General features: G+C 36.2%; 1 protein-coding gene across 1 annotated transcript; it reads left to right on the top strand.

Moving 5' to 3' along the window:
* Nucleotides 1–7,353: 7,353 nt before the first annotated feature.
* Nucleotides 7,354–11,462, top strand: LOC311299145 (uncharacterized protein). The gene is made up of 4 exons (XM_084422565.1): nt 7,354–7,579; nt 7,652–7,921; nt 8,978–9,019; nt 10,998–11,462. Exons 1-4 carry the CDS (start codon nt 7,522–7,524, stop codon nt 11,201–11,203), a joined length of 576 nt encoding a protein of 191 aa, XP_084278691.1. The 5' UTR covers nt 7,354–7,521; the 3' UTR covers nt 11,204–11,462.
* The last annotated feature ends 2,240 nt before the right edge of the window (nt 11,463–13,702 follow it).

Raw genomic sequence — 13,702 nt, 5'->3', positions numbered from 1 at the left:
ATAAGTTTGGGCAGGACAAGGTTCTGTGCTCTGTCTTTGCTATCTGCTGTCCAGGGTGCATTTTATGGCTTTATTGCAGGGTGCGTTTTGTTTTAGCAGGAAAATCAGTTCTTACAACCATATTAAGCAACTATAGACCGATCTCAAATCTTCCTTTCATAGGCAAGATCATTGAAAAAGTTGTCTTCAATCAGCTGAACAAATTCTTGAGCTTGAATGGATCCTTTGACCATTTTCAATCTGGTTTCCGACCGCACCACAGCACAGAGACAGCGCTCATAAAGATAATAAACGATATTCGCTTAAATACTGATTCAGGCAAACTATCAGTGCTGGTGCTACTCGACCTCAGTGCTGCATTTGACACTGTCGATCATAACATACTCCTGGACAGGCTGGAAAACTGCGTGGGGCTTTCTGGGATAGTCCTAAAATGGTTCAGGTCATACTTAGATGGGAGAGGTTATTATGTAAGTATAGGAGACCATAAGTCTGAGTGGACATCCATGACATGCGGAGTCCCTCAAGGCTCAATTCTTGCACCACTCCTGTTCAACCTGTATATGCTCCCAATGAGCCAAATAATGAGAAAGAACCAAATCTCTTACCACAGCTATGCAGACGACACACAGATTTACTTAGCCCTATCACCTAACGATTACAGCCCCATTGACTCCCTGTGCCAATGCATTGATGAAGTAAACAGTTGGATGTGTCAAAACTTTCTTCAATTAGACAAAAACAAAAACAAAGACAAAATTGAAGTCATTGCGTTTGGAAACAAAGATGAAGTTCTCAAGGTGAACGCATACCTTCACTCTAGGGGTCAAACAACTAAAAATCAAGTCAGGAATCTTGGTGTGACACTAGAGTCAGACCTTAGTTTCAGTAGTCATGTCAAAGCAATAACTAAATCAGCATACTATCATCTGAAAAATATTGCAAGAATAAGATGCTTTGTTTCCAGACAAGACTTAGAGAAACTTGTGCATGCTTTCATCACCAGCAGGGTGGATTACTGTAATGGACTCCTCACTGGCCTTCCCAAAAAGACCATAAGACAGTTGCAGCTCATACAGAATGCTGCCGCCAGGATTCTGAGCAGAACCAGAAAATATGAACATATCACACCAGTCCTCAGGTCTTTACACTGGCTCCCAGTTAAATTTAGGATTGATTTTAAAGTATTATTACTGGTATATAAATCATTTAATGGCCTAGGACCTCAATACATTGCAGACATGCTCACTGAATATAAACCCAACAGATCACTCAGATCACTAGGATCATATCAGCTAGAAATACCAAGGATTCACTCTAAACATGGCGAGTCCGCTTTTAGCTATTATGCCAGCCGCAGCTGGAACCAGCTTCCAGAGGAGATCAGATGTGCTCCTACAGTAATCACATTCAAATCCAGACTCAAAACACTTCTGTTTAGCTATGCATTTACTGAATGAGCACTGTGCCACTGTTCGTCCGACTGTTTGTACTGTACTGTATTTTATTTTTCTAAACGGTTTTAATTATTCTTATTTCTTTTATTATTTTAATTTCTTCTATGTAAAGCACTTTGAATTGCCATTGTGTATGAAATGTGCTATATAAATAAACTTGCCTTGCCTTGCCTAATCATGAACAAACAGGCAAAGGTCAGAACCAGCAGAAACAGCCATGAAGACTGGGCCAAAACGTAGTACAAAACCAGGCAGATGATCAGGACAGGCAGCAAACACTCAGAGTCGAAGGACAAAGCAGAGGTATCAGAGGCAAGCAGCAGACAGGGAGATATCCAAAACAGAAGGGTCACAAAACGGGCGGGCGGGCAGGCAGGCAGGCAGGCAGGCAGGCAGGCAGGCAGGCAGGCAGGCAGGCAGGCAGGCAGGCAGGCAGGCAGGCAGGCAGGCAGGCACAGAAATGAACATTCAGTAAAGTTCACAATAGTTAACCAATACTCCGCAACCAGTGAGATCATGTATCAGTAATTTATAGTCCCTGATATTGACTACAGGTGTGGAAATAATCAAAGCAATGAAGTATGGGAAATGTAGTCCAAAGTAACCTGTAACTGTGTGTGCAGTGAAAAAGTCTTAATAGTGAACAGGTGACCTCTAGTGGTGATAGAATGGAAACAGCAGGCGTAGAATGTGTCACAGTGTAAGTGCTACTGATTCAAATTTAGACTAAAGAGGGCAGAAATAGGTTGGTACATATTCATTTTGAGTTTTGTAGCTGATTTGTTTAAAATGTTGTAGTGTGTAACTCCGGTTAAAAATGCTTCTTTATAATTATTTTTTATTTTATTTTTATATTATATTATAAAAAAAATATTCAAAAATGCAGTGGGGGAAGGAAACCTCTGTATGGCCCTCCTTCAGGAAACTCTTCCCTGATCCATGTCACAGCGCATGAAGGTATGACCACCCGAACGTGTTGGCCAAGGTACCCCCAACACCACCTAACGACATTGCGATATGCAAGGTGTCTATAAGCGCTGAAAGAGAGCACATGTATGTTGAAGTGGAGGGTAAAAAATAATAAATAAATAAATAATATTTATTTATTATTGTATAAACATTTATTTTTTTATATTTATTTATATAAAATTTAACCTTTCTTCCTGGAACTAACCTGTTTATAACTGTCTCTTCCATCTCACCATATAACTGGACGTAAGTGTCATATGCAGCATGTAACACATAGGCCTAGGGGTTTAGAGCTACTGGCTCAAAGCCTGGATGTGCTGTTACACAGCCCACTCCACCAATCTGGTCACACCTGTGTACTGTCTACAACATGAGAATGTTTATTACTACTTTGTTAGGATGATTTATTTAATATTTGGTATGTTGAGGTTGTGTGTTTTTTCAGGGTTCGTACAAGGTGCTTAAAATGCTTGAAGAACTTGAATTTGACTTGAAATTTATGATTTATGAAATGGAACTTAAATTATTGAAAGACAATATATGTGAAATTAGTGTTTAATTTTATTGATAAAGCAATCTTTTTACACAAAATTATATCTTTATCAGATAGGCTGAGGCATGGCTGCACACAAAGTAGAAATAAATAGGGAGAAATGGGACACCCTTGTCTGACTCCTCTAGATAAACTAAACCTTGAGGAAGTGCCATTCTTTAATTTAATCGAACAGCTTCCATTATTGTAAAGGGTTTTAATTACTTTGCAAAACATATCTCCAAAACCAAATCTATGTAGTGACTTAATAATAAATTGGTGCTCTAAAGAATCAAACGCCTTATAGAAATCTAAAAAAAGAATGAAGCTGTACTCCTGTATCAATTCTGAATAATCTAAGAAATCAAGAACCAATCTTATATTATTAACAATATGACATATTTAATTATAACATAAAAGCAGATTGTGTCTCATCTATTACAGAACTCAAATATTAGCAAATATAAGAGCAAAAATGTTATAATCATTGTTGAGCAGAGATACCATCAGAGGACGCCAATTGTCAATTAAAAGTAAATCTTTAGTGAGAGTTGGGGGAGAGTCTCTGCTTTCTTCAAAGACCTTAAGTAAAAAAGGTGATCATTCTTTAGAAAACTGTTTGTAGAACTCTGATTTATTGTTTTTAAGTTCTATAATTGAGTTATTAACTTCTAATAAAGTAATTTCACTACTTTCTATCATTACCCAAAATAGTCTTGCAATTTTTAACAGATTCAAGAAAAGTACAAGCTGCCTCTTCAGAATAATTTTGATGGTAAAGATTACAGTAAAAATCAGTACAGAAATGTGCAATTTCTTAACGGTTATTAGTCACTTTCCCATCAATATTTAGAGATTCAGTTAATGAGGTTCTTAAACGACTCTTTTCTAATCTGAAAAAAATATGCTGTGTTACATTCTCCTTTCTCTATCCATTTTTGTCTAGATCTTATATTAGCACCCTGTGTGTACAGCTCATCTAATTTACATTGCAGTTCAGCATACTCAAGCTTGTCAGATTCAGAAAGCAGCTCTGGGGGTTTAGAAGAAAGTATTGCAATTTTAGACACCACCTTATTTTCTTCTGCTCTTTTAAGTTTGGCTAAGTTACTACCAAATTTTCTGAAATATTTATCGATTTCAAACTTCAACAGCTCCCACTGGCAACAATATGAATCTAACGCTAATTCTCTTTTCCAATATTGCTCAATCAATAATGTAATATTCTTTTTAACAATTGTTCAGTTTCCAATAAGAATTATTATTATTGGTATTTCCAATAAATACCATTTTGACATTTTTAGTGTCACGTGTTGTAGCTCCTCCGACCTCATTGTAGCTCATTTAGTTCAAGTACCATTTCAGTTAGATTTATTCAGATATACAGAAAAAGAAATGTACATACAATGAATATGTAATATAGTGCAAAAAGTTATTTTCTAGAGTTAATTTTTCTGATTGTCTAATGAGTTTATTGAATGACTTTTATGAGGTAAATGTAACATTGCTCTCAAGCTTTCTTAGTTTGAGTGATTACATGAGACATGATTAGTTTAGCATGATAGTTTATTTAGAAATTAGTAAAAAGGAAGAAATGGTATTTCAGTTAGCTTTTGTTAACTGATACTGTTCCCTGCTGGTGGAATGATCTGCCTAACTCAACCAGAGCTGCTGAGTCCGTTGACATTTTCAAGAAACGGCTGAAGACACATCTTTTTCAATAACAGTTGATTCATTAATACTAACACTTTCTCTTCTATTCTATATCTATTTATAACTAGATGTACCGCATGGCGGTACAAAATATGACCGCCGCTCAGGCCTGCACTGGCTTTCCACAAAAATAAATGACGTGGAGCAATTTGGCTGTATTGCGTGTTTATGTATATACCTAAAAAAAGTAGTAGTATGTGCATGTCTGTGTGTGTGTGTGTGTATGTGTGTGTGTTTGTGTGTGCGCATGTGTGTTTGTGTGTGTGTGTCTGTGCATGTGGATTTGTATGTGTGTGTATGGGTGTGTGTCTGTGCGTGTGGATGTCAGTGTGTGTGCATGCTTGCGTTTGTTTGTATTCCTGCATGTGTGTGTGTGACAGTATCATCCTAAACCAGCAACCCTTCGCTCAACAGCACCATCTACAGGCCGATGAGTGTACAGTCACTAAATGTGCACATAAATGAATTTATTTTATACCCCCCCATGGATGAAATTCTACGAAACTTAGCATACCCCCAGAGGATGTCAAGTTAATCATACACATGAAATATGGTGCAGTTCTGAACATCTCCACTGAAGATAGGGGCAATTAAAGCAGAATAATATTGGATTTTCATTTTTTATGGGAGGGGCGCAAATCACAAATGAGTGATTATGGGCTAGGTTGATGTGGGCCCTTAAGACCAACATACCATAAAAATTTCTTCATCCTCGGTTCCACGGTTCAAGTAGTTATTTAGGAAAAACTGCATTTTTTGGGTTTGGGGGGGCCCAGCGCGGGGGGGGGACTGGCCCCCGGGGACCAAACGAAATTTTTCCGTAAAAGTCTAGTGGGGCTACATGCCCACCAAATTTCATGTTCCCCGGTGTTTCGGTGTCCCTGGTATCGTTGACGGAAAATTCAGTAGATTGACGGAAAAAAAAAACTAAAAAACTTTGACAATCGATTATGGGCTAGGTTGATGTGGGCCCTTAAGACCAACATACTTTGCAAATTTCTTCATCCTCGGTGCCACGGTTCAGGTAGTTATTTAGGAAAAACTGCATTTTTTGGGTTTGGGGGGGCCCAGCGCGGGGGGGGAGTGGCCCCCGGGGACCAAACGAAATTTTTCCGTAAAAGTCTAGTGGGGCTACATGCTCACCAAATTTCATGTTCCCCGGTGTTTCGGTGTCCCTGGTATCGTTGACGGAAAATTCAGTAGATTGACAAAAAAAAAAAAAAAAAAAACTTTGACAATCCCTATATGACCCTATATAAGCGGCGGTCATAATAATAATAATAAAAAAAAGGTACATGTACTGCATTAGATTAAACTGGGAAGGGTCATAGCACTTGCAAATTGTTGTCCTACTGTAACTGCTTCTATTGTTATCATTTGTAAGTTGCTTTGGATAAAAGCATCTGCTAAATGAATAAATGTAAATAATTGTAAATGTATGGTCTGTTGGGGGACCATCACAATAGATTTACATTTATTCATTTAGTAGACGCTTTAAGACAGTAAAGAGTTAGCTGATAATAATCAGACAGTCTACTAATACTTTAATGAGAGGTAGTTGATGTGTAGTTGCAAAGTTACTTATGGTCAACAGAATGTTGAAAAGGGACCATCAAAATAAAGTTACAGATTTTCTGCTCTCTTTGAGTCATTATGACGCGAAATTCATTTTCTTTTAAAAATTGAGTTCATCGAAGTGGTCCAAGACCTTAGGCCTTTTGTCACGCTTGAAGTTGACACAGACACAGACACAGACACAGACACAGACACACACTTTATGTGGTTGTAATAAAACTAGTAACACTCCCTTCCCTCGCGGGTCAATTTGACCCGAATGGGAAATGGGGGGAAATGGGGATTTGTTTTATTTTTTTTTGTCCAAAAAAAACAAAACTGGCACAATCCAGGACAAACACACACACACTTAGGAATCTGCATTAAAATGAATGAGCATTTTGGTTTTTACATTTTTTCAAATTAAAATCAATCAGTCACAATGTGAGACTTGTTTAACTCGATGTGAGCTGTTTAACAAGCTTTTGCATGCACTGGAGTCATTTTGATTTTATGAATGCTACAGCTACATGAGGAGAACATGGTGACCTAACAAGACATGCTAGGGTACATTTTGTCTGGAGTGCATCTTTAATGGTACTTCCACTAGTCCCTCCCTGTGATGTTTGCACTGGATATAAAATGTTTAGTTTCAGAAGACTCTGGGCTTCTTCTCTTTTTCCTTTTCTTACATTCTGCAGATATCTTACTTCTCTATATACTCTGATGCTCACAAATTTCATGTTAGATACAATACTTTGGATGTTTTTTTTAATCTATTGACTAGATTTGTTTTATAAATTTATCTTGAAACTTATTTGCTATTACAAATCTAATATTTACTTGTTTCATTTGTAGGCTTTATAATTTAACATTTTATTTAATACAATTTGTTATTCTTTATTCAAAACTTTGATCTCTGAAATATTCATTGCTTGTCTGCCTGGATCACACTGCATCAGTTTGTTTGTTTGGAAAATCTGTTTAGTACTTCAGCAAAATGCCTTAAGACTAAGAAAATTATCTTTAAAATTATCATCATGTTTTATGAACTAATGCTGGAACTCTGCTTACAGATGTAACCAACTCAACATGTTTAAAGAATTCTGTCTAAATCCCAAATTGATACTTCTAGGTTACTATAAATAAAAAACAACAAAAAATGACAATGACTGTTCAGAACGACCACATGACCTACCACACCATATAAATGTTTCATGGCGTAAGAGTAAAAAAGAGATAGAGGAACAATGTTTCAGAGAGACAGTACATCAACCAGATCACATCTATGAGACCATGAGTCTCACTGGTTTACTCCATCTTTCGTTTTATGGGTTCATTCTGACAACACATGGTATGTCTGCTTTTTACCATTAATAATGCTCTTGTCTTAAATGAGTTGAATTGTTATTCTGCGTTGTGTCAGCTCTCCACCACCAGCGAGTCCGACCCAATGGCATGGCTATTCTTCCCTGTGGTGACCTGAAGGTCGGGAAAGTGACCTGGAGCAGAGATATGAAAGGACATCAAGTGTCCATCCTCAGCACTGATAATGGAGAGATAATCAGACACATGAATAATAACAATCATAACTTATTGTCAGACCTGTCTCTGATTATCTGGTTTGTCTCAATTGGGGATGAAGGCTTGTATTATTGCAATGGGACACCTGTGGCATGTCTAACAGTGAAAGCAGGTAAGAAACCAGAACCTCATCAAGATATACACTGAAAAACAAACAAAACAAACAAACAAACCAAAAACTGTTTTGAATCTTATATGGTATACATTTCATATATGTAATATATTAAATGTTGTGGAATAACATGGTGGAATTGGTACCAAACTTTTTTTTAAATGCAGCTATTTTGCTAATATATATTTTGTGGTTGCAAAGTAATGACTAAAAAATGTTCCAGGATGTTGAAAGGCTGTAGCTATTTGTCATATTTTGAAGTTTTGTAATACATTTTTAATTGCTTGCTTGCTAATGAATTTAATTCATAATGAAATTTTGCCTAACAGAGCATAATGTGTACAAGGGGGACAAATAAGATGGTAAATTAGGTAAAACATCAATAATATCACAATGGTCTCTAAAATCTACTTAGGCTTACTGTGCTTTTGGGAAACACAGTCAAAAGACAAACGAGATTTTAGTAACATTTTGAAAAAATGTTTCATTTGTTTATAAAATAATTTCACAACAAGGGACACAAACACTTTTCTTCTGATATGAAAGTGAGTAAAATGAATTTAAAATTTATATTTAAATTGTTGTATTATTTTATATATATATATATATATATATATATAGCCTGTCAGGATAACGTTGTGTCTTGAGTTAATTTCATTTCTGTGTGTTGGTTTTATGTGCTTCAGTTCAGTTTTAATCACCAGCTATAGTTAGTCTCCTTGGTTACTGATTACTTTCAGCTGTCTGTCCTGAAGTTCCTTGTGTATTTATACCCCGTTTCTTTCAGTTCATTGATGGTTCTCGTCTATATCTGAGTAGTTTGTGTGATTGTTCTCTCCTTATCTTCGTGTTTATTAAAGAAAGTTAGCATTTAATCTTTCTTGTCTTCATTCTGAGAACGACCACATCAGTTGTGACATAGCCTTTATAAAAACAAGTCTCTTTGGAGTGGTTTCAGTCAAATTTAATATTATTTTTCTCTTATGAATTAATTGATGAGAACAAAATTGTACTTTGTTGTATTTAATACTTATGTTCTGTATATGATTTACACAGCAGATGGACTGAACAGGACAGATCTGACTGAATGTCTCAAAGGTCAGTAAGAAATTAATTCTGTCAGGACCATACCGTCAAATACAATTGACAATTAGCATATGGTTTGGATTGGCGGTATGGTTCCGTTCTGGGCGAGAACTCCCTGCGCATCCATGCAGCCTAGCATGGATAAGAGCAGGGAGAGCAGCAATAACCCCCCAAAACAAAACCATATGCCAATATCCCCTAACCCAACTGACAGCGCATTCTGGATGCTTTTGTAGTTACCTGAGTGAGCCAAGGCAACAAGCATGTTATCAATACCTGAAAAGCTTGAGCAACAGTATGCTACCAACAATACCAGAAAGCCTTAAGCAACAAGTATGTTGCCCTTACCTAGATGGCCTAAACGAGTATGTTGCCAATACCCACATAAGCCATAGCAACAAGCATGTTGTCAATACCCAAAATGTTTAGCAGTAAACATGCATATTGCAATGAATGACATACCACCTGAAATGAAGAAGAGAAAATGAGATGTCAAAATGAATCAGCTGCTTGCTTGTTGTATATCCGCAGTCCAGTTCCAGTTTCTTTGAGTGACGCCTGTGAGCCAGAGACGAGAGATAGAGATTTAATTTTTCAATGATCTTTTTCATTGGAAATAAGTACTGAAGTACACAATACTGAAGTAATCCTGGTGGAAACTCTGGTTCACACAAAATTAGCAACACATGTCATTAATACAGCTGGATGGTTTAATGTAATAAGCGTGATGCTGATGCTAGTATATATTTAGTCACAAATATGTAGATTTGAATAAATTCCAATCACTATAAAAAGTTATTTGTTGACGTGTACTGCGTACACTGTCACCTGTCATAACCTTGTTATACTTGGTTGTAGTTTACTTCTGTAGAAAATAATTGTATTATATATATATATATATTTTTTTTTTTTTTTTTACACACTACCCCCACCAAGACTGAGGCTGATAATTATAATTAAATAATAATAATAATAATAATAATAATAATTATTATTACATTTTAGGCTACATATTTAAAAGACGCTTTTGTCCAAAACGTACAAAAAAATGAACAAAGCAATTCGTCAAATATCAGTCATAATACAGGTTAGAAAATAATAATAAAGTGCTAAGATTAGCACAAATAAACAAAAGATTTTGATGCACGTCATTCATATTAAATCGTATATTCCACCCATACCCGCTACAATTGAGAATCACTTTAAGCATGCAGATGCAGTTAAGACAGTTTGATGTAGTCCACTTATTACACAATAAAACAATATACAATAAGATTCGTTAACAACGTGTTCTTCTAAAATGAGAGTGAGCCACAAATCCGTGAGTAGGCCTACAGATTACAAACCTGTGGGAACGGATTGCGAAAGCGTGGGCACGGTTTATGAATTTGTGGGTATAGATTGCAAAAACTGAATCACGGTTTACAAATCTGAGAGCGCGGATTAGAAATTCGTGGGTGCGCGTGGACCCCTATTTCCAACACGATCTAGACTAATGCACTTTTTAAGAAAAGCAAGGTAAAATGTTGGATTTATTGAGTTGTTTCAAATATTAAGCATTAAACAATAAAATGCTAGCTACATGTAAGACATTAGTACTGTGATATTTTACTTTTATAATCTAGCATACTTTTAGGCTTATTTGATGTTTGTGTTTCTGATGGAAATACTACAGGTTATTAAGAGGAAGAAATCTTCCGTTCTCCTCACCCTCCCTGACTTTTCCCCTCAAGGCTAAATTGTTACCAGAAAGAAATTTCTCCTATGATATTGCTATACGAATCATCTCACATATTTTAAGAACTTAAGAATTTTTCAAGAAATGCACTTAGGAGCATTCTTAAATAAAATTCCAGATTGATTCACTGACGATTCAAGATGGACACCATCCACTGATAATAAAAAGTAGGGTTGCTATGGTAGGCCAGAATATGTCCTATGGTGAGAATTACATTTAAATTGTATTTTATTCTATTTTTTTCATCTTCAGGTACTGTCCATGTGAATGTGATGGAGCAAGTGTTGATGTTTGGAGGTGTTGGACTGGCAGCTCTGATGTTTCTCTTTGCTACTGCGGCTGTAGTGCAAGCTTTATACTCTTCTGTCAATGTAAAGCAAAGAGCTCACACGTTCCACGTTCAGACACAGGAGACTGATGTGTATTACATTAACCTGAGAGAACAGCAACGAAACTGATTTAAGGTGTTCAAGAAAGCTTTTGACAATTAAAATGACCTTAAATTGTCATGTAGCTTGTTGAGAATAGTGCTATTATTTTAAGTGACCAGTATAAAAAAAATTCACCAGTTGAACAATAAAGTGGGAAATGAGACTTACACAGGCCGATCTATCTAGAAAACCAGAATATCTTATTTTTATGTATGATGATGTATGATTACTCAACTGACTGTTTCAACATATATCTGTGATGAAATAAAATGCAGAAATGATTCAAGGATTTTGTTTCTCCTGTTCTATTTCCGTTTCACGCTATATGTCACAAGACAACTGAGTGGCAAACAAGAAGCATTGCAAAAGCACATGGATATGATATGAGTACTGAAGTGGTGATATTTTTATAATCATTATCATTATTATCATTGTAGCCCAAGTATTTATATAAATGTGTAAAAACATCTGTACACCTCCATGAACATGAGATCATTTTAACTGAACTATCATTAAAAAAGCAACAACAACAAAAAATAGTATAGAGGTATATATATGTGTTTATCACATGAATACTTTTTAAAAGTTTTTAAAACAGGATTATGGTTGAAAATCAAAAACTTTCACTATAATTATATTCATAACTGCAGTTCACTATAGTGCTGTTTTTTTTATAGATTGTCAGTCTCTGGAGTGCACTCATACCCCTGCCAAAAAATACCACAGTTGTTATGCTTGTTGTGACTGTCACTTTCATTATGAAAACATCGTCTTAATAATATTATAAAATGAATCATCTTCCTGCTCCAGACGTGTTTGGCAGTATATATAAACTAAACTCCACTACGATGCGGGTTTGTGTGAGTGATACATTGGTGAAATAAATGGGAAGGAATGAAATCTGTGTAGATGGCTGCCATTTAATTATTTAAGGGTTCAAGCACGAAGTGCTGAAACCCTATTGTAATTGTAAGGATTACAATTAAACCGTAAGGCCTAGAGACTCGAAACTTAGCCAGATGGTAGGTCTCAATTTGGGGATAGACTGAAAAGGTATGAACCCGAATGGCCAATAGGGGGCTACAGGGATTAAAAAAAGGTGAAACTGCTCATAACTCCTAGACCGTTTTACGTAGACTCAAGTGCCTTATATTATTGGGACTTAATCCATAGGTCAAGACGAACAAAACATATACCTCCGATTTCATTTCCGGCATGATTTTTTGTTTTATTTTTTCAAAAAAGTTTAAGGTTTTCACTGTCGCTAAGGGGTGGCAAAAACTTTTAAAGTGGCCAGGGCCACTTTTACTAAAATGGCTATAACTTGTGAACAGAATTCGATATTTTCATCAAACTCAGTACAGTGGGCTCAATCTTTGGTCACGTGAGAAAAAACGTGGCGGTTGGCCACTTGGTAGCGCCACATGAAAAGAACATGAAAAGTGCTATAACCACCCCACCGTTAGTCTGATTGACTTGGAAATTGGCATGCTGTGTCTTTGTCAAAGGTGCCAAGATTGTCTATGAGGACATTAGCGTATCTCAAAAAACATGGCTGCCATCAGCCAATGAAGTTTTGAGCACCTATTAGACAAGGTTAACGGAGGCCGATCGGAACTCGGTGGGAATGTTCGACTCATGGCCCTAAGAGGTCTGTAAGAATTTTGAAAGAAATCGGCCACAATGTGGCGCTAACGAGCTTTACAACTCTGTAATCATGTGGTGTTTCACACATCCATAATATTCATATGATTTGATAAATCTCCTCATACTGAACACCTTTGCCACAAGAACCACTGCTGTCAATCAAATTCATTCATTAAATATTCGCGATCAACTAGTCCTAGGTTTATCGCTCAACCTCAATAAAACCAATAAAGTACAATTTTCCGGACCCTATGGTCAGTACTTATCAAAAAATAAATTGACTTTACTCTTTGGGTAGCTATGACAGGGTCATTTAGAAAAAGGGCATGGCCAAATATAACCAAATGCCTATAAATCCTAAACAAAAACTCCAAACTTCATGAAATTAAGTGAGCACATGTGACATATGATTCTAAAGGTGGCACAATAACTATTAAAAAGCTTTACAAAGCTATTTCTTTAAATGGTCTTTTCCATCTATAAGCATAATACCTTTTTACACATGCTTAAAGGCCTTAAAGTGCTTGAACCCAGTTAATTGCTGCTTGCAGCTATATTTATTATTATTATTTACAATCAATAAGACCCCTTTCTCAATAATAACATCACCATTTCAAACTCTTCACACAGTTCTCTTTACCTATATGCAGTTCATTTCACATTCAAAATGCACTGAACCACCAAAACGCTTCATACCTCTCAAATCAACTCATTCCTCCATAGCACAAGCAAAGATTGTCCCCCCAAAAACACACTTTATCACTCATAAAATAATGGCCTAAAAAAACACTACAAAAAATTGCATAACACAATGTTTTCTTGCATGTTTTCAAATAGCATGACACAATGTTTTCTTCACATAGTAAGAATGAAACCTCT

This window comes from Rutilus rutilus, assembly GCF_951802725.1.
Source record: "Rutilus rutilus genome assembly, chromosome: 11".
Lineage (NCBI taxonomy): Eukaryota > Metazoa > Chordata > Actinopteri > Cypriniformes > Leuciscidae > Rutilus > Rutilus rutilus.
Note: the sequence above shows the minus strand (reverse complement) of the source record. Positions and strands in the feature narration are given on the sequence as shown.